The 22,059-nt window shown below is 41.5% G+C and overlaps 1 protein-coding gene and 1 long non-coding RNA gene across 9 annotated transcripts in view; both read right to left on the bottom strand.

The window, feature by feature from the left end:
* LOC102676826 (protein sprint) overlaps window positions 1-22,059 on the bottom strand; it is a 92,348-nt gene that overhangs the window by 37,121 nt on the left and 33,168 nt on the right. Inside the window, exon 1 of one of the 8 annotated variants that reach the window (XM_006616863.2) lies at window positions 12,336-12,487. The exons of 3 other annotated variants lie outside the window; for them this stretch is intronic. In XM_006616863.2, the coding sequence (XP_006616926.1) occupies window positions 12,336-12,400 (65 nt within the window). In that variant the 5' untranslated portion in view covers window positions 12,401-12,487. Of the gene's footprint in view, window positions 1-5,091; window positions 5,343-9,667; window positions 9,715-12,335; window positions 12,488-22,059 lie in introns of those variants that run through there. 4 more of the 8 variants (XM_006616867.2, XM_031511023.1, XM_031511022.1 and 1 more) reach the window with 4 other exon arrangements.
* On the bottom strand, window positions 18,001-18,624 carry LOC116185787. The gene is made up of 3 exons (XR_004150695.1): window positions 18,281-18,624; window positions 18,075-18,235; window positions 18,001-18,031 (listed from the first exon to the last, which is right to left on the bottom strand). It is a non-coding gene; the product is annotated as an uncharacterized LOC116185787 (long non-coding RNA).

A 22,059-nucleotide genomic window follows, 5' to 3' on the forward strand; every position in this document is an offset into this window, starting at 1 on the left:
GGGGTGAGGGGCTCTTAATCGAGCCCCCGGCCATTCCAGCCACCTCTTTGTTCTCCCGTAAGGACGGGATCGGCGATCCGGATCACTTTGAAATTAAACGATTGAACCGACTCGCAAACGCGGGCTTTGTACTTGACCCGTTATCGAACCCGCCCATAATGGCCGGTGGTCCTTGGTAGTTGGCCCGGAGCGTGGAGGATTCAAAGGAAGCTTCGCGGTCGATATCGATCGCGAAAATGGCGAAACCGTGTTCCCCTGTATCTCCTTTTGCTCGATAGAAAGAGAGGGAACGAATCGATTCCTGTCCTTCCTGCCTCCGTCCTCCTCGATCGCTATTATTATTTATATACGTTTCGCGATGGATTTATTACGAGAGGAGATTTAAACGAGAGCTTTTTTTACGCATTCGACGTTATCGAGCTCGAACGATCGTAGGCGGATTATGGAGGGGGGAACGAGCGCGGAGAGAATGAAATATTCGTAAACGGGAGGGAGGGTGATCTCTCGTCTGTGACCAGTTTCCAACGATAATCTCATTTTCGTTCGATAATTATTATCTCTCGTCGCATGACTTAACAACTCGCTTCCCGTGGAAAAACGAGTTTACCATCTAACGGACAGTTCGGTTATCGATTTCTCGATTAACCCGATCGAATCGATCAGGTTTAACTTATCACAAAAATTTATCATAATTTCCGCCTTAATAATAATTCTTTTCGTTGATTGGAAACGATAAATAAAACGCATTGATTTGATCGAACGAATCGCGCCTGTCTTTTACAAAACTTTTTGAAGTGCGTGTACTTGAATAGAGTTTTGAACTTTAAATACAACTTTTTAAATCTCTTTCGAGTTAACGCGCCGTTCAGAGTTAGAGTTTCGATTTCTTTTCCCTTCTTCTGATTTTTTCGGAAAGCCGATCGAAGGACGTTCAGAATCCTCGGAAAGAAAGCACTCGTAACACGCATCTGCCGCTATTGAAAAGGAGAAATCTCGGGGCATCTGGTTTATCGCTAAAAACTTTCGCTCGAAAGCCCGTCGTACTCTCTCGTGTCATAAACCAACCCTCGACTCTCGTGTTTCGCGCTAGGGTTCCAAAGCCTACGAATGACCTGGGGCACGCTCTGCCTTTTTCTCCGATATTTTCTTCGATGTTAATTACATTTCCTTTATAAACGAATATCTTCAACCGACTCTCAACTGTACTGACGTTTCTTTTTATTCAAGAAAATCGTATTCCAACAAAGTTTTCTCACGTCACGGTTTCCCAGCGATCGTGGAAAACGAAAGGGAAAGTCGAGGCGATGTATCGTCGCCGTTGGATCAGACGATCCTCCCGTTTACGTCTCTCGAGCGAGTAACGTTAGACCGAAAGTGGCGTATCGTGTTTCGCGTGGTTTCCTCGATTTACTCGGCGCGATGAGGTCGGCCCTCTCCTTTCCCGACACGCTTCGTCGAGGAACCGCGGTTTGCTTCCTCTTTCCTCTTCCCCGGCAAAAATTCCATCGACGACTAATTTTCTAAGCTGGAGGAGAGAAATTAAGATCGAAGAGAGAGAGAGAGAAAAATACGCGCGGTGCATTGACAAAAGTTCACACGCGGTGCACCTCGACGAGGGTCGCATTAGGACGAGTGTACGAGTCGTTTTCCACCCCTTTTCGTCCCGATTCGATGGGGTCGCGAGTGGCGTTAATGGCAACCCCTCGATCGGTCCGCCATTGTTTATTGTTACCGTGCACGCGAGTGCGAGATTTCCTCGAAAACAGAATGGAAATCGTCTACGTGCGGATCTATTCGGATCCATCGAATTTTGCCGTTTCCAATCTAAAGTGATTCGAATGTATCGATATTGAAAATTCATTTTCGAATATAATATAAAAAATAATTGTTTCGATGCGAATGTATAAACGATTTTATGTATATATGTATATAGGCATCGGTCATATTTCAATGGTTGAGAAATATGCTGTAAATTTATCAAAAAAGTTAATTATGTAATTATATATAATGATTTGTCGATGATTTTCTTTTTACTGCCATATTTGATTCGCAAAACTTTGCAAACCTATGTTAAAATTAATTTTAACATACGTTTACATTTATGATATATATATAAGGCAAAGTCCAACGCTCGCCATGTGATGGATTCTTTAATCTAGCCATTTATGATATTTATGGATTAATTTTAAGCTATCTTATATCATGATATATATATTTTATGTAAACAATGATAATATTTAATTAACTTTAGTTGGCAATTTTTTTATTCCTTTCTTCAATGTTTGAGCGATCGTTTTCTTACTTTTTTTCACTTTATAATATTCTGCTTCATTGTTTTTTCGTTATTTTGTTAAATTATCACTGTTTAGGCCCATATCTGTTCATAACTTCTTTTTTTAATAGAGCATTTTTCTTTCAACATCTGTATCTTTAGAATACTATTTCCAATTCTCAAGGTCCGGTTTATTATACGTTTATCAAATTTCAAGCGCTTTCTAACTTAATTACTCGCTACATCACGTAGATTTATTACTTAAAAGTTCAAATATATATATATATTGATTATTTAATTAAACGTTAATTTTCTCTTTATATATCTAGTCATATATTTTTATCATGTTTCTTTTTAACGAAATAATAAATTACAAAAAAAAGCCATTTATTATTTTCTGGTTAAAAATTAAATCTCCTCTCATGTTTAAGTTCAAAACCGGAAAAAAATAATTTCGTCCAGTCACCTTCTATCGTTCGAATCGCTATGGGAACGGAAACAAATGTTCCTCGATCGTTATTTCGACACCTCCTCCTCTCATCTCGCAGTTCGTAAAGGATTCTCTTTAACCGGATTCTAAATCCAATTTCTCGATTCGAATTTGCCGAAAGATTTGAAAGTCACCCCTTTCCTTCGAGTTGGTGGATCTTGGTCGTGAAAGCGAGGCAGGGGAGAAGACCCTGTTCGAGTAGCTCGATTAATTAACGGCCGCGTCGTTGCCCGTTCACGATCGGCTGCTCCTCGAAACGGCGCGAGTTTTTTTCCGAGTGGAAAGGCAGGTAAAACGCGAGAAAACGAGGCCCCGTTCGCGCATCAAAGACGCTCGAAATGGGTGAAAAGGCCTCGGTTAAATTCCACTTACCGCCCTTCCCGCCTCTTCCTTCGCCCGCCAACAAACCCCTTTCGCTCGCGAACGGATTTACTTTTCGCCCGGAATGCACCGGCCGGGCATTGCATCCTCTCCTATTTCGCTTTAAATTTCCATTTATTTTCCCCCACGTTCTTCCATTCGCACGATTCAGAACAATTTCAATCAAGAATTTCTCAGATAATCCTTTCCTCCTTGCCTACTTTTCTCTTCTGTTTATCCCATCTCGACTGATGTTATTTCTATTTCAAAAGAAAAAAAGAAAAGGAATACGATCGTAGGCAGACGTAGGATAAGTTGTGGACGAACGCGTAATATCGACGTTTCAATCGTCTGATAAATAACCCTTATCTCCCGGTGAAGATAATCCTTGTTTGAACGAACGCATCTGGTGCATAATTCGATTAAAAATTTAGATTAACGAAACGCGATTAAAACGGAATGGCGAGCAATGATATCGCCAGTTTCGCGGGAGGGGGGGAGGAAACATCGACCTCGTCGCAATTTCCGTGCCACGTCCACACACATACGTGTACACGATTCACATGATTCATCGAGCAACAGCGACCAAACAGCTATGAAAACGCTTCTGTTTGTGCCCGGCCTCCGACTTACCCGGAAATTCTACCGCTTTTAATCATCTCCTCTATCGTATCGTTTCGCCTCTAATTCTTTTTCCAAACCTTCTCCCCGTATTCACATCTCATCACCTTGAATTATTTATTTATTTGTTTGTTTTACTTACAAGGCCGAGGATACAATTTCGATCTTGTGCCGAGCACAAGGAAGAATCTCGTTAAAAACTAGAAAGAGAGAGAGAAAAAAAAAATCTTCCCTCCGATTTCCTCGTGTATTTATACACGAGAGAAAAAAAGAAAAAAGACGAGGGTCGAATTTTATTTTTTTTAATGGGCCGGAATAGCACGGTAATTGGGGTCCATTGGGAGGAACCCCATTATAACCGGGTCAGGATCCTCCTCCTATAGAGTGGCCTTCGTCGAGAAAAAAAAAAAAAAAAAAGAAAAGAAAAAAAGAACGAGATAAATGATTCTCTTCTATTCGCGGGGAGTCGAAGCGGATTACGGATAAGAGGCTTACATAAGAATAAACCGAAGGGCTTCTCGCGGCTCGGCCACTTTCCTATCATATTTCATATTAACCGCTGATTAAAATCGATTTTCCCGCGAGACACGCGAGGCAGGTCGTATAGACAGATTCTTCGCTCGCGAATAATAATAATAATAATAATAATAATAATAATAATAATAATAATAATAATAATAATAAATAGCATAATAGGTGGAGAAGAGCGCGGAATATTCCTTTTTTTTTTTTTTAAATAGATACGAGAATGAGGGAAAACTCGTGCGTATACGGCACGAGGGAACGCGGTTGAATCGCGACGCAGCATCACTCGAAAATTTCCATTTCCGCGTTCCCTCTATCGGGCGGATGGTCGCCGCGCGGCGGGATCAATAAACGCAGGTGGCACGAATGGCAACTGCAACGAGCGGGATCCGAGTGCAATGGCCATCGATTGATAATTAACGCACGGTTTCGTGCCTCTGCAACGTGTCTAATAATCAGATTTTCCTTTTTTTTTTTTTTTTCTTAAAGCGTTCATCGTCCCTCGACAAATCATCATCACCATCACCACCATCATTTTCTTATCGGAGAAGAATCGAATAAATCGTGCAAATATAATTAAAGAACGCTATTAAAGAAAGGATAAGTTTGCTACTGATTATAGGACGAAATAATGAACGAATCGCTACAAGAAAAAGAAGAAAGAAAGAAAGAAAAGAGAATCATTATCTACCATATACAAAAGCCATGCAAATGAATACAATGGAAAAATTATTTATCCCTTTTTCCTATTCGTATTTTTAAAATCGTCCTCCCGCGATTCACGTTCTCATTACGGACACTGATCTTTCATGCGAAAAGTTACCTCTTCACGCCGATCTCCGCGTAACGGCCTCTTGTGGGCCGAGTTGCCACGCTTCTTCCGCTTCCAGGGTTCGTGTACAGCGTCAGTATGTCGCTGTTAATGTTGTTCAAAATCGGTGGCAACATTGTCGCGCTTCTCTTTCCCGTCGATCGTCGCGCGATATAGTTCACGTATACCAACGAACATCTCACACCATCCAACGATTCTCCTCCTCCCTTCTCTTCGCTCCGCTACGCTTCACTTTTTTTCTTGCCTTTCGTCGCTCGTGTCCACCTTCTCTTTCTCTCTCTTTCTCTCTCTCTCTGTCTCTCTCTGGGCAGAATAATTTCGTCCTTGGTCGTACCTTTTTTACGCGATCTGCCTGAGAAGGAAGCTCGATTTCGAGTGATCTGCGTACCAAAACTTTTCGAAACTTTTCTCTTTCGAGTTTCTTTAAATCTCGAGGAAATTCCATTTGATTCGAACCGGTTTATCCTCGGGGAATTCGACCTTAGCGTTGATATTTTTTTTTTTTGTTTCTTTTTGCTAAAATTCGATTATACGAAGGATTACGTAAGCGTAAATTAATGAACTTTATACTATCTCTATTCTACTTTTCTAGGCTACTTTCTAATGCACTTCCACTCAAATCTATGTATCTACTTCTACTATATAAGAATATGTCTGGTGTTCTAAATAAACAATTTATTACGACGGAAATACGGAGAAAGGTGATAGCTAAAGAACATACGATGAGTACAGGTGAGTTTAACGATCTTGTTATATATATATATATATATACATAGACGATAGAATAGTGTATCGATTCTTTCCCAACTAATTTTTCTGATAAATAAATTTTTCGTGATCCTTGGATACGAAAGAAGGATATGATATATTTCTCTATACTCTTGAGATACTTTGGAAGAAACGTAAAGGAAAGCTGGGCCAACACGCTACTGCGTTATTGCGAGTATCGATATCGAGAAAAAATGGGCAGGAGGAAAGAAAGGGGAGGGCTGCACGCGATTCGAGGAACGCCTTCGATATTGGACCGACGAAAAATGGCTCGATGTGACGAGAAAGCGAGAGAGGAAAGCCGCCAACTGTCGAGGGTCATCGATCGTCGCGAAATTCGCCCCGAGATTTCACGCTCGTTATCACGTTTTTTTTCCCCCCTCCCCCCTCCCGCATTCCTTCCAGACTTTCTTCCTCTCGTTATTGCAACTCGAACCTCCGAGGGAGGGAGGGGGGAGGGGAAGAAAGGATATCGCGATAGGAATTATATATTATTGCTTTGCAATAAACGGAGGCCGCGTGCGTATAGTACGAGCGATTCTTCGCGGAAAGGGAGGAAGGGAGGGGAAGAAGAATAAAAAAAAAAAAAAGGACGCTGAAATGAAAAGACGAGGGTTCGTCATAATGGCGTGCAGTGAACGCTCACGCCACTCTCGACCGTACTCCGCTCGAAATAAGTGAAGGACCTTGGTCTCTCGAGAGCGAATTGAATTAGGGATGCAGCAGGTTAAACAACCTCTCTTCCCCTTTTATTCAAACGAGATACCGTTTCGGAGGGATTTCTTAAAAGTTTCATATTTTTTTTACGAATTATACAAAAGAGAAAAAGAAAAAAAAACTTGGTCAAAATTTCGAATCGAAGGTTGAATATTCTCTTGGAAATTCTCTTCCGTATGGTAAGATAAAAAAAAAAAGAAAAAAAAAGAAAAGTAAAAAGAATTAATCACGGACACGCGAACGTTGACGAAGAGAGGCGGGCGAACGAAGGGGAGGCGTGACAACCTTTTAACAGCTGCGGTTTCAACAGCCGGATCAGAAACAACGTGTCACGTCCATGGTTTAATTACGATCGATCGAGCGAGCGAGCGAATTACTCGACTGCTCGGCCACGTACTCGGCATTAATATTAAATACGACAGTGGACGGATCCCGCGACTCCGATTCCCGTGCGGAAATGAACGCGAAACTGTGGATTTAGGGGCGGAAATCCCCTACTTGTAAACTGTCAGCAAACACTAAACGGAACACAAAGGGTATTTTGAACACGCGATTCGCGGTGATTCGTTTCGGAGCTAATTTCCATCCTGGGTATGCATGCCGTTGCAAAGCCGATTTCCATATCAAGCGCGGTCAAGAGAGATCGTTGGTTGGATACCGCGAATTATTATTAAAGCGAAGCGAATGAAATTTTTAAGAGAGAGAGAGAGAAATGTTGTTTCCATTCCTCGCGAGGAATTTTATTCAATTGAATCGAATTCTCCACCACGATAGAAACGTCAACGAGCACGTGCAGCAAGTAGGGATCAAAGAAAAAAGAGAGGAAAAACGAAGATGAATTAAAGAGGGAGAGTAGTAAGTAATTCGTTTCAGTGAAGAATCATAAATAAAGAAGACGCGTCTCGTATCGGTAACGAAGACAAATCGTTCCGTATCTCGCTACACGTTCATTCAACCTACGAAATCTCGAGAGTCGACCGGCAGTTTTGCCAGTTTTTAAAATAAAACGACGATTGAGAAATCGTCCGCCCGAGACGAAACGAGACGATTCGTGACGATTCGTCATCCGTGACGCCGAATCGGAGGAAACTAGACGGGCTCCAGACGAAGAGGTATCGATCCACGATTTTATTTTTATTTTTATTTATTATTTTTTTTTTTTTACGAAATATCCGCTTTCCATTTATTTTTGTAAAATCGTATCTCGCTAAACGTTCGTTCAACCTACGAAATCTCGAGAGTCGGCCGGCATCGTTTTGCCAGTTTTTAAAATAAAACGACGATTGAGAAATCGTCCGCCCGAGACGATTCGTGACGATTCGTCATCGTCACGATTCGTATCGATCGCGTCCACGATTTTATTTTTATTTATTATTTTTTTTTTTTTTTACGAAATATCTGCTTTCCATTTATTTTCGTAAAATCGTTCCGTATCTCGCTACACGTTCGTTCAACCTACGAAATCTCGAGAGTCGGCCGGCATCGTTTTGCCAGTTTTTAAAATAAAACGACGATTGAGAAATCGTCCGCCCGAGACGATTCGTGACGATTCGTCATCCGTGACGCCGAATCGGAGGAAACTAGACGGGCTCCAGACGAAGAAGAGATATCGATCGCGTCCACGATTTTATTTTTATTTTTATTTATTATTTTTTTTTTTTTTTTACGAAATATCCGCTTTCCATTTATTTTTGCAAAATTTCTGTTGTTCGTTTGTTGTCCTTAATAGAAGTTTGCGCGATGTGGTAAAAGTGGATCTAGGTTGGACGATTATTTTTAGATATTACAACTAGGATGTGTGGCGAATATATGAAATTTGCGAAACGGATTGAAAGTGAGAGTTCGAGCGTAAGTATGACTTTTCTAAAAAAAATAAATAAATAAAACGATTCATTCACGTGCTGCGTGATATCGAAGAAAAGAAAAATCGACTTATCTAGAGAAAGTAATTCGATAAGCTACCTTCTCTCTTCCATCTCTCTCCCCCTCTCTCTCTTAGATCTCGACCAGATCTCACGAACAGAGTTTCTCGTCACGTTTCTGATCTGTCTGATCGCAGAGCCAATCTCCTTGGTCGAAAGTTAATTTGCAATCGCGTTTTTCTTTTCTTTTCTTTTTTTTTTTTTTTAAACGATTTACCAATAAAATACATAAAAATATAAACGCGAGTTATATACGAGAATTCAAAAGCTAATTCAATCAGAAAGAAACTTTGATGCAAACTTTTCGGTCAAATATTTTTTTCGTTTTTCTCTTTCGTTAAAAAATCGATGGAAAATATCGTTTCGCGGCGTAGCATCGACCGAGTAACCGATTCTCTCTCTATAATAATTTTTTAACGTTTTCCTTTTTCTTTTTTCTTTTTTCCCTTCTTTTTTTCGATCGAGTATTCTCGCAATGGAATCCCATTGTATTTTCCCGTATTCTTTATCGAGCAGAACGTGCCGATCAATGGAAATGCGCGAGCGACTGCACGAGTCGTTTCGCTAGAACTGATTCATTCGATGGAGAAGCTGCGTGAAACAGAGGAGCTAGCAAAGCTACCTTCGCGAGTTTTATCGAGAAATTGTGCGGGACGAAAATATATATATAAAAGGAAGGAAGAAAAAAAAAGAAAAAGGGAGAAAATTTGTGCCACGTCATTGTCGGTGACGATGATGACTCAACTTGCTAATATGCGAATATGTCATAACACGAGTATTTAGAAAAATATAGAGATCTAAAATATGCCAATAGATAATTTTATCACAATTTTATCTCCTTATTATTATTATTGTTATTGATTATTATTATTAGTAATAGTGCTCGTGTTATCAATTTACCAATTATCTTTTCAATATTGATTCTATTGAACGCAAAACAAAATTACTATCGACGCAAAATTAAAAGATAACACCTATAACCTTATTATATCGAATATTCGCGTGATTAATATATATCTCTCAGAAATTGGTAATCCCTTATCGCCACGTTTCTTTTCTTTTCTTCTTCTTCTTCTTTTTTTTTTTTAAATTCAATAACGTAAGAATTTTCGTTAAATCTCGATCTTTATCGAGACAACTCTTGGACAATTCAAACTCACCTCCTTATTCTATTCAACAATTTTTTTAGCATAATTCGTCACAACGTCGAAACCATATCTCGAAACAAGCGACGATCCAATTCACGGCCAAAAATAATTTGCCACAAAAGAACTTGCTTCATCTTCTTTGGTTAATGCGTTTAAAGATATACATATATATATATAATCTCAAACACGCGAGAATACACTTTTATAGTTTACGCAATTCCAAGAATCCAACAATTTTTCGATTAAACTTTCTTCTTTCATCGCAAAAAATCAATTTCCTCTCCAATTATTTTACGATGATAATAATAATAATAATAATGATAATCCATCCTCGGAACTAAGTCGAAGACTTCTATGGATGAAACTAATGATACACACAAAAATTCCCTTCTGCTTTTTTCCTCCCTCCCTCCCTCCCCAGCACGATTCCACAAACTCGATTCTTCTTACTTTTTTATTATTTAGCTTGACAGAAGAAGAAATATACTCGGCGAGAGAGGAAGCGAAGCAGTTGCACCGAATTAATAAAGTATTTAGCGGAACGGATGCAAAGTATTTTATCGCGCGAAAAACAGCGAATAAAACAGAGTTTATTAAGCAACCCGGGAATGTCGAATCAAATCGGCCACGAGCATTGATCCCGGAGGCTGGCATGGAAGAACTGCTGCGGCCGCACCACCCACGACGACCACGTCCACTGCCTCTACTTATCGTTATCACACTGATAAGTGACGCTCGCGACGTCATCAATCACTGAAACAGGAGAGTTACACAGCAGGAACGAAATTTACAATCCTTGACCGTGTAAAAAAAAATCTCAATTTTCAAAAGAAACGAAATCTCTCTCTCTCTTAAAAATCGCGAGCAGAAGGAGACGAATTTTCAGGAAGTTCCTGTTGGGGATGATAAGCGACATCATCAATCACTGAAACAGGAGAGTTACACAGCAGGAACGAAATTTACAATCCTTGATCGTGTAAAAAAAAATTTCAATTTTCAAAAGAAACGAAATAATACGAAACGAAATCTCTCTTAAAAATCGCGAGCAGAAGAAGACGAATTTTCAGGAAGTTCCTGTTGGGGAGTGGTTAGAGAATTATTCTAAGATGGGACGAAGGAGAATGGAGCAGACAGAGATCCCTTATCGGTCGTGATGTATAGCACTTCTTTCCAAATCGATAGAATTCCTTGATGAAGGTCTTTGATAATTCTTCTTTTAAATGATTCGTTGTTGTGCGGAGTAGATTTACGAGCATACGTTTCTATTGTTTCGAAGACGAGGAGGATTTTCATTGCATTTCCGGCAAGAAAGTACTCGAGGATATTCGAATCTTTTTATTTTCTCGTGTTTCGACGTTTCTCCATTTATAATCGCTAGATCAAACCGTCTTTCTTCCGAGGGAACAAATAAATAATTGTGATTCAACGAGGAGATACAGTTGATAAATTCTAATATCTCTGCTATCCCTGTAATCCGTCCATGTTTTCCTCACGTTCAATCTTGCTCCACGAGAAAGAAACAGATCGGTCAAAGATAGTCGAAAGTTGGACAGAGTCCAATTTCTGTCACATCGGGATTCACTTTAATCAAAATCCAACGTTTCGAATCTCATTTGACGAGTACTCGACGCGATATCCACGTTTCGTTTGATCAAAGAACGAGCTACCTTTGCACGGGGGGATCCTCCTTCCTTCACGATGAGGCGTCCGATAAGGCATCCGTGACACACGGTTAACAAGCGGTCCGTTATCAGAACTGTGACAGTGTCACTAGCCGGAAGATTATCATGCGATAAAGCCTGATCGCGGAATCGGATAACTGCAATCGACACCTTTTTCAGTTCATCGAAAGATATTTTTCTTCAAAATAATTCGAGCGAGTTGTCAAAAAAATTGTCAAAAATAGTGTCGCTGAATTTATTGAAAGAGTTGTTTAAAACGTTTTATGCGAATAAACGTGTATTCGTAATTTCTATCGTCGTATATTTTAATATTTGTACAAAAATTATTTGTTGCAACGACGTATATATTTATTTTATATCTAAGTCTGTCACCGGATAGTGCGAAGAGTAAAATAAAAAATCAATAAAGGGTTAAATATAAATTCCATTTAAAAATCTTAAAAAGTATATAACGTTCAATGTATATTGTACGGTAAAATGTAAAGAATAGATATATTTTTTTTAAATTATTCAACGATTAATTAAAGATTGGATTTCACGTTAGTATTCGCGTTATCGTTAATTGCTATTTTTATCGTAAACGTAAGTACGGGAAAATAGAGAAGGAAAAGATTCACCGTATTCTACGAGCAATGGCGATAAGCAACGACGTGACACGGAAATCGTCTTATCAACACAAAACAAGAGATAGAAACACGATGTTGCGTATCATCGAACGTTCTTCTAATTACTTCCTTCGTCCGCGACTTTCTCCGTCCACGGAATTCAACGGATTCGTTGGACAAATTATAATTGTCCACAATAAAACACGAATATACACGCGATGCCACTCGTTCAATTTCGTTGGGTTTTTCCTCAAGGACACAAACGGTATACACAAACGGAAGCCTCGAGCAGAAGCTCCAAAGACGAAAAGTAGGATAAAAGAAATTTGATTTTTCTGGTGTCTCTACGTATTTACGGTGAAACGACCGTTGACACTTTTCAGTCATCCTTACCAAGAACTCTGCTTGAGTACTCGATCACTCTTATCGACAGATTCGCGACGTTGTCGCGAGACCATTGCCTCCTCTCGATCGGCAATCACGTAAAAGTGACGTCACTGGTGTCGCGTGATCATCCCTCTTTTTTATTTTATTCTCCTCTATCTCTCTCACCGATTCGCTTTTCCTCTCCTGAAAGATGCCTTCGATCGATACCGCGCCGCGATAGACTTCTCTCGACTTTCACTTCCGATGTCCACCGCCACCACGTGACCCACCACAACAGAACCGATCTCACGACGAAACGAAACTCACTGCACGACGAATGAACGCACTTGGAAATTGCTTCTTTGCAAAAGGGAGAGAAAAAGGAGGTACACGCGCGATACACCGATGGACGGCGAGATACGCCGTGACGCCGGTTGGCGACGCACTGGTCGGCGGCGTCGCGACGACACGCACAAACGCGTACAGAGACGCAACTGTCGGTTCGTAGACACGAGACCGGTCTACTACCTACCAACCGGCTACACGCGAGCCACGGTGGGGGAAGCTAGGGGAGACGCGCACGCGCATGCGCAACGACCAACTGGTTCATTCTAACCTTGCCATCGGCATCGATACCGTCGCTAGATCCACCAAACTCGATGGGATGGTGCCAGTCGAAAAATCAACGACGACCACAGGAGAAAGTAATTGTACGCTTCTTTTTTTTTTCGTCTTTTACGGCTCGGACGCCCAAACCTTTCGCTATGAAAAGGGAACTATCGTGTTAGAGGCTATAGATAGAAAAGGGTGCTTGATGATAGTTCTGTCAAGAACGAGTTTTCGATACACCGAGAAAGCTAAATGATTAGAGAGATCGTATCTACACGCGTGTAAGAAGGCGATAATACGAGTCACGATAAATCTTTTCCTATTCCCTCGAAATCAATAATCTTTATTAATAAATCATATCGATATACTTTTATCCTTAATTTTCTTCGATCTCGATATTTCTCGAACGTACTTTAATCATTATCTCACTTTTCGTACCACGACAACAATCACAACAACACTTCAATCTCCGTCAACATTCCAGCAACAATCGTATAAAGATAATTAACCGATCGACACCCGGATCGAATCGGTTCAATTCGTTTCATTTAAAAGAAACGCGATCGTCGTGTTCTGTGACCAGGAAACCGGTCCATCCTCCGCAAGAGCAACCACCGATCGTGATCGACCGTTACGATCCATCGTGGTGTTAGATCTGTTCGCTCGTGCCGAGGTGTGGCCCCAAGAAACCACGGTGGTTGCGGTGTATCGGCTTATGTAACAGGTTTTACATGGCCGTGGCGTTCGGACGACCGCTGTAGTAAAGCGCGAGCTTCGGTGCCGTGGATCGTTCCTTTTTCAATCGCACCTGAACGTACGGTTACCGCGCAGTTGCGGTTTCGCCACCAAGGATCTGGAAATGATGGATAATGGCCAGGAAAAGGACAACCATTGTTTACTGGCTTCTGTTCTGTCTCCTTGAGGAGTACTATGTGACTCCGTTACAATCTACTTTCTCTTTTTATTTAGCAAAATATTTATCGATTAATGGTAAATACGAAGTTGATTTTGATTAAATTTCGAATGAACGACTTCTGACAGAAACGCTTATCGATTGCAATTCTCCCCGGAAACCCGAGTCGGCGAGTTATTTATCCGGCAGCGGTGTCGACGCGAGATTATCTCGCCATATTTTCTCTTTAACGAACGCGTATATAGTTTTCCACGATTTATAAAACGAACACGATCCACGGAAGTAAGCTGTTTCTCCACGGGAATCGCGATTGGAGCGTGGTTCGAGGCAATCGTTGACTCGCGTAATCGGACGCTCCGCCATATAATACTCGTGAAACTAACGTGGACCACTCGAACCTGCGCTCTCCTCGTTTCCTCGTGGCTCGATCGTGGAAAGCGCGATTGAAAGAGAGGCACGAGTGAAAGTGGGTACGATTCGAGGAAGCATCGACAAGCGGTGAAATAGAGGAGACATTGAATTGAAAATATTCTCTCCCATTTCTTCGATCATGATTTCTTTTCCAATTCTTATTGATTGATATTTGAAATTTGAAATCGAAGTTTCCGGTTTTAAAGGTTCGTTGCTTAAAAAGGTTCTTTGAAATCTTTCGGCTGAATGATGAATAGAAATTAATATTGAAAGTACAAGCGTCAAACTGTTCTTCAAACATCCGATAATCGATATCGTATTTCATGATTCACCTTTCATTGCAAGAACAAATATCGTACAGTTTCTAAATCAATATTCGAATCCTCGTTAACGTCCTCTTCGATATCTAATCTATCGAAATAGAGCATTAATCATTCTGTCGCATAATGACAGAAGCGAAATCACCACCGTGATTAACTCTCCCAAATTCCCAAATTACGAATAGATCGCGCCATCGAAATAATTTAAACAATTAAAATTAACCAAATATAATTAATTAACTGTTAAAATAACTCGCTTGGAAAACTTTTAAACTTTATATCTCGTGATATATATATTCTTACGATCCTTATACAAATCCAAATTACAAACCGAAATAATTCTCCATCCAACAATCCAAAGCTGTATATCTATTTCTCAGCAATCTCTAAAGAAGTTGAAAATCCTGTGTAAATCTAAAGAGGGATAGAAAATAAATACACGGTCGAAACATTGATTCCACGTGGATTTTTCAAGGATAGACTTACACAGATCACCGGGAAGCGATCCTCTGGAAAAGGGAGGGCGATGGATTAAGCGAGTGGCTGTAAAAAAGGCCAAGCAACGTTTGGAGAAAGCGGAGAATTGGCGATGGAAGAGATTTGTGGCTGGGCGGTTTACCACTATTGAGAGGAGGAAGAAGAAGGAAAGGAAGAAGATTCACCATGTATCGTCTCTTCGCGAGGAAAAAGCGATCGCGACTTCAAAATGTGTACGAGAAAAAGAAGAAGAAGAAAAAGAAGAAAAATAGAGAGACTCGATCGGAGAGAAGAAGAACGAGCTGGCGAGAAGAAGAAACTTTGATCGTTTTCACGGAGAAAAAGTTTATTGTTCACGTGTCGTGAACGGGTCGTAATGATCTCAACCTATTAACACTTACGTACGTGTATTCGTTTTTAGCGTTCGAGTTCCACGCGTGTTTCGAATCGATCGCGCGTTAATCTCGGTTTAACGACTCTTAACCGTGGAAAATGGAGAAAAGCGAATTTTGGATACGTCACGAGTGATTAATCTCGAAAATTTAGATGGAAAATAATTTTGATGGAGAGAAAATACGCGTCTCCCTTCACTTGGAAAATCATGAAATAAGTTGTAAGCTCCAGGTGCGCGAACCACACATAATCTCGCTGGAAAACTTTCTTCCAAGGCCGCTTCGTATATTTCGTGGATTATAAAAGATACGACTAACTCCTGAGTCGTATCTCTTCCCTTTTGAAGATCTAAGAACCAAGTTCTTGGAGAAAGTTTTTTCGACAAAAAAAGTCTCGCATTTAAACATTTCCAGCCGGCCTTAAATTTTAAATTACAAACGTATAAGTTGCACTCTAATCTAATCAATTCTCTCCCCGTGAAACTTCCCTCCTACAATAAAACCCTACTTTTGATTACCTACGAATCCCTTACGAAACTTCTTCCCATCCTCCCCTGTTTCCTTAAAAAAAAAGAAAAAACTGGACAAGAGTGAGCTTAGTCGTAAAAAGGAAAAAAAAGGACCCTTCTTCTCGCGCTAGACTTTCTCTCTTCTCTCCTTTTTTCCGCTCGAAGACGCGCTCGATTGTGCCCTCGAGGACGCGATCCAAAGGGCGGCCGTTGAGTAATCACGCTGCACTCTTTCTCCCCTTCGCGCGTGCCAGACGCCGGATTCGAATATGCAAAATACTCGGCCCCAGGTTTCTAAACAATTTGGAAAACGCGAGGCGAGGCGAGGCGCGACGCAACAATTGAAACGAGACGACGTTTCGAGTACAATGAATTATACCACCGTTGAGGAGAGAAGAGGGGTGAGAGTTTGAATGGAGCACACAGGGTGGAAGGCGCGAATTGGGATTAATTCTTGGGGATTGAACGAACGAGCGACGCTCGGAGGATCGCTCCGGGTTAACGTTAATTGTCCTGCATAAAGCGCCGCTGTTTTGCTCTCGTTCCTGTTTTCTCACTCGATACTCGAGTTGCTACTCTCGACCAATGGCACAACCTCCTTTCAACTTTTCGTTTCTTCCCCTCCCCTTTTTCGAGCAGCACTTTTATCTTCTTCCTTTCGACGGGGGGAGCTGATTTTTGTGCCTCTAAGTCAATTATCGCTTTCCCCCCTTTCTTTAAAGAGGCTTCCAGTTTTCTCTTCTTCCATTTCGATGATGGATCGTTTTCTTTCCTTGGTTAAAAATTTCACGGGAAAATCTTTCGATCGGGTCGCGAAAACAGGAAAACACGTATGCAAAACAGGAAAAAATTATACGCAGCAACTCGTTGGATTTTACATCGGGTAAAGTAAAGGGAAATATATGTATGTATATATATATATATATATATATATATGTTTCGAGATAAAACGCGCGAGATGAATATTTTTGCATGCGCGATACGAAGAATTTACATTATTCTCGTATAAATATAATAGTTGAGCCGAGCACGAGTTCTCGGTTTATCAAACCGAAAGATTCTGATTTCGCGCAAAAGGGTGGAAGCGAGACGGGAAATAATGAATAGCGTCGCAATTTCCGTGGACGAATAAACGAAAAAACTCGAGAGGGAAGAAAAAAAAAAAAAAAAGAAAAGGAAAAAAGTAACCACGCAAGCAATTTGCACCTTGTAATCGCGGTAACGGTGCTGGTAATTAGCGCGGCTTCGTATGCAGCACCGGAGGAAACATTCCGTCCGCAATACCAAGCGAATACGTCCGCGATGCAACAATTTCCTCCTCTCTAACCAACTTTTGTTGCTTTCAACCGTTTCTTCTCCTCATTTTATTCTTTAATATTTCTCATCGAATATATCAATATATCGTCGTTATCGACGCTCGTTTAATCAAAGTCGATCGGAAAAAGCGTCGATTTTCAAACGCGTTCCTCAGGAAATTACTGAAAAATTACTCGATCGTGGAAAATTTTCGACGACGACGAAGAAGAGGAAGAAGAAGAAGATTAAATCGCTGACAGAATTTGAAGCGAGAGGCGCAATAGGATCTCGAGGAGGATGATGATGGACGATCGTGGTGCGTAATCGGAAGCCAATCCTCCTCCTCCTCCTCCTCCTCCTCCTCGGTCCAGCTTCTCTTCTCTCAAGGTGATAAATGCCAGCTCCATCGTCCCAGCCTGGCGACAATTGGTCGCGGTGACGACTCTTTCCATTTTCCATTGCTCTTCCCTCCTCATCTCCTCTCTTATCCCTCATATCTCGACCTTCGTCTCCGTCAAATTCTCGAGCAGCAGACTTCTGCTCGACGATGAAACAGAAGGGAAATCCCGTCACGCGCCATCTGCTCCCAGTCTTCCGCTTCTTCTCTCCGATCGCTCTTTCGATCTCGCGATTGCCAATCTTCTTCGAGGACGGAGAATTAACCTGCTCGATTTCTTCCTCCTTCCATGCGATTCGTATTGATATATATTAGACAAATAAGTCTAATATTAATTATGCAAATAAATTCTTTCTCCCTTTTTTTTCCCAAATTCCAGATTTTATTATATTATGTATCCTTCTAGAAGCGTAAACGATATAGAAAGACGTGGAAAGGGAACACGCCGCTTCTTCTCGCGTTTGGAAACGGGACAGAAGGCGAATCCTCGATGATAGAATCGTTGCCTTGGAAATATAGAAGAGCGTAGAATTCGAAGGGAGAAGAGATAAGTTCTTTCCCCTTCTTTTTTCCAAATTCGAGAATTTTATTACGTTATGTATTCTCCTAGGCGCGGCTGCGATACAAAAGGACGCGGAAACGGAACACACTGCTTCTTCTCGCGTTTGGAAACGGGACAGAAGGCGAATCCTCGATGATAGAATCGTTGCCTTGGAAATATAGAAGAGCGTAGAATTCGAAGGGACAAGGGATAAGTTCTTTCCCCTTCTTTTTCCAAATTCGAGATTTTAATTAAATACGTAAATCAGATAGATAGATGTCTCGCGCCTCACGATCTTTCCAATTCTTCTCGCGTCTGAATAGGATTTTTGTCGAGCGTTTCCTTCGATTCGCCTCCTCGTCGAACTTTCTCGATGCACTCGAACGGTCCTCGTCTTCCGAATTAAAATTTCCGGATTTAAATCTTTGCTACAAATTTTTTCGCGATTCGTGAGATAGAATGTTCTCTCTCAGTGCACAAACCGTTTCCATAGCTTCAATATTTTATTTCTTAAACTGGAACAGACGCAAAAATGACGCTCAAAATTGTCATATAATTGTCACAGCTCGTCGCGACTCTTCTTAAAGACGAAAGAACGTCTTTTCGTGATCAGGTGGATCACGAACTAGAAGTAATTCGAATTCGATCAAATAAAGTAGAAAAAAAGGGGGAGGAAGTTATTTGCACGTCTAATATTTAACACGTTGACTGCCGCATTCGGGTAGCTTATTTGACTATTTACGAAGAATCTTCATAGATATTTGGAAAGATATTGCACAGGCATGTAATAAAATTATCGAATTATTATAAAAATAATACAAAAATAGTTTATCAAAAGAATTATTTAGAACGTAAAACTTTAAAATATTCTATACAAAGCTGAGACAATTTGGACAAAAATTATTGTCCGCTATATGATTCACTAGACAATATTCTTCCATTTTCCAGTTTCGACATTTGAATGAATTAGAACAGAAATTTTAACACCACTCGTTACTCGGCAAACGTTCGAGCTGTTCGTGTAGAGTGACGAGGTGACCTCAATTGAGGACCTCAGCAATGTAACGATGGAAACAAATGATGCGACAGATTATTAGCGATTACAGCAGAGTACAGAGTACAGAGCTTGATACAGCCCGAAGAAGATTTCGTTGGAAACGAAGTCAAGAGAGAGCTATCCTAATCTCGCTAAGTACAATATCCAGTTTAAGGGCACGATCTTCCATTTTCCTTGAGAGACCCTCGTATCGCGATCACCTGTACACAAAGCGGCAAAGATCCTTGGACGATGGTGGATCCGCCAAGGTAGCTGCGCGGCGCGGAATAATTTAATTAGCGAGCGTAGGAGAAGCGAAGTGGCAGGACTTATCCCGTGGGTTTAATAGCTGCCTCTTCCCCGTTTCCGACTCTTGCCTCCCGCGGGACCCACCTCTCCCCTGTCCGTGTTCAAAACACGCGCTGGCAATTCCCGCGCTGCCCGTACGAGAGCCTGGAAAAGCCCGGAGTGTTGGTCGCCGCCAGAACTCGCCTCGTTTTAATGAATTAATTAAGCGTTATTTTGCTTAACTGCCCGACTCCTCCTCGTTCGCACGATCCGTCTCCACGAATCCGTGACACTCGCAACAATTCTCGAATATTTTCTTTCGAATGTCAGAGAAGAATTTTCCAACGAAAATGGCGGGGGAATCGAAGGATAAACCTGTTAAATCGCCGTGGCCTTCGTGAAAATTTCGTCTCCCTTCGAAGGAGAGGAGAATCGCGGAGACGTTGTTCGCTTTTTGCCTCCATCTTGTTTCCGAAACTGTAGAAAGGGGGCAGGAAGGGAACTTTTATATATCGCCGCAAATTGCTCGAGGCCGGCCGTCCCTCCCTCCCCATCGGTCGATGGTTACTTTTTAATTAAAAGTTTCGGCTCTAAAGCCGTAGCCAGAGCCGTAGTCGAGGCCAAAGGGACAAATTGGATCGAGGTGGGCCGGCGTTCGCGACACCGAGCCGCGCGAGACAATCGAAAATGGAAGACAAGCCGAGCACGCATCCAACGGCTGCAACGTGAAAGCATTTCTTTGTCACCTGCTCTCGTCTCCACGCGATTCTACGCGAACTTGGCGAGGGGTGAATGCATTTTTTCTTCTTTTTTCTCGCTTTCGTATCGACTTTCCGTTTCGAGCGAACGAAAGGTAAGGGCGAGAACAGGTCGAGTATAATAAAATTATCGTGGTGTAACATACAATGGGAATGAAGCAATCGCCAACACACCTCGGTGTGTTATATTTGCAATTACTATCCATTACGCTCGTTCATCGCATTCCAACCTCCTTATTGTTCCCCAACGATTCGACTTTTATTATACTACGTACTCGTAAAATGCAATCTATTTTTCCATCCATGGATTTTTATCCACTTCGAAGAATCGTTTCTTTCGTTTGTTTCCTTCCAACGGAGGGCGAATAATTTTTAGTTAGAGATAATCAATGGAGCGGATCGAAGGGGGTACTCGCGTTGGGTGCCCCGTCTCCAAGAATGAAAAAAGAAAAAATATTGGAGCATGGTTTTCTGCGACTGGCCGTCGAGAAGGGGCCCGGTCTTCCTTTTACGACGTGACTTGGCTCGACGACACGCGGCCCATTAGCATATTCTTCATTCTGCGCCCGACAGAAGCTCTCTTTTTCTCTCTCTCTCTTTCTCCCCCTCGAGTGTCTTGTCATCGGATTTCGAGAACAGAAACGTCCGGGTTCTTTGTGCGCTTCGTTCCCTGTACTTCGTCGACCGATCGGTGGCCATTTTTGGAAAAGGATCGGGGTACAAAGAGGTGGAAGAAAGAACGCGTGGGACAGTGGTGGGCAAAATTTAGTAGTTGAAGTTACTTCGATAATATTATCGTGCCACATAATCGCGAATAATTGTCAAACGGTCGAGATTATACGAAAAACGGATTTGCTATAATGGCTGCGAATAAATTATTATTGAATAAGTAACTTTATTCGAAATTTTTAACTAGTCACTTTTTCAACGGATTAATTCCCAACTCTGAATAAAGATCGTCCATTTTGGATTAATACACGTGACGAATACCATGGTAGAAATAAAAATACGCGTATAAAAATAAGCATTTTCCTCCAAATTAACCAATCAGAACCGCGTTCCTTTCGCGAGACTTCTTTTCACTCAGTGATGGATAAAATTTAATGATCGAACTCACGAATAAAATTACTTCGATAATTTATCGTTCGACGTAATAATAATCGCGAATAAATTGTCAAAACGGTTATACGAAAAACGGATCTGCTACAATGGCTACGAATAAATTATTATTGAATAAGTAACTTTACTCGAAATTTGTAACTAGTTTTTCAACGGGTTAATGCCCAACTCAGACGCGGGAGGATTTTCTCCACGAATTTCCTTCAAAATTCCATTCATTCCATAGTATATAATCCAACCTCGAAGCTCGAAAGTTCGAAGTCCGTGGCTCCGGGGATCGATACGCGCGGAGAGGAGGGGAGCGACAATGATCGTTGCAACCACCCACGCGAGATTGGAAAGAACGCGATGCGCGAGGCAACTATCCCGAAGCAACAGGCCGATAATTGCGTACACGAAACCGCGAAGAACAGAGCGGCGAGAGAAGGAGAAGGGTCGTTTGTCAGCGGGAAATAGAACGGTCGATTCGATCGGACTGTTCTAACGAGGCCTCCTCTCGTTATTGTGCCGTCCCCGTCGATCTTTCTCGCCCCGGCTCGTTTTCGATCGCCTAATTAAACCGGACTTCAGGCTTCGCCTTCCACTCGAGACCAATAAAGGCCGAACCAAAACGTGCGTTTTTTCTCTTTCCCTCTCCTCCCCCCTCTCTGTTCGCGAGCCACGCGATCGATGGCGAACGGCCGCC

Source organism: Apis dorsata, unplaced genomic scaffold (genome assembly GCF_000469605.1).
Source record: "Apis dorsata unplaced genomic scaffold, Apis dorsata 1.3 scaffold_280, whole genome shotgun sequence".
NCBI lineage: Eukaryota > Metazoa > Arthropoda > Insecta > Hymenoptera > Apidae > Apis > Apis dorsata.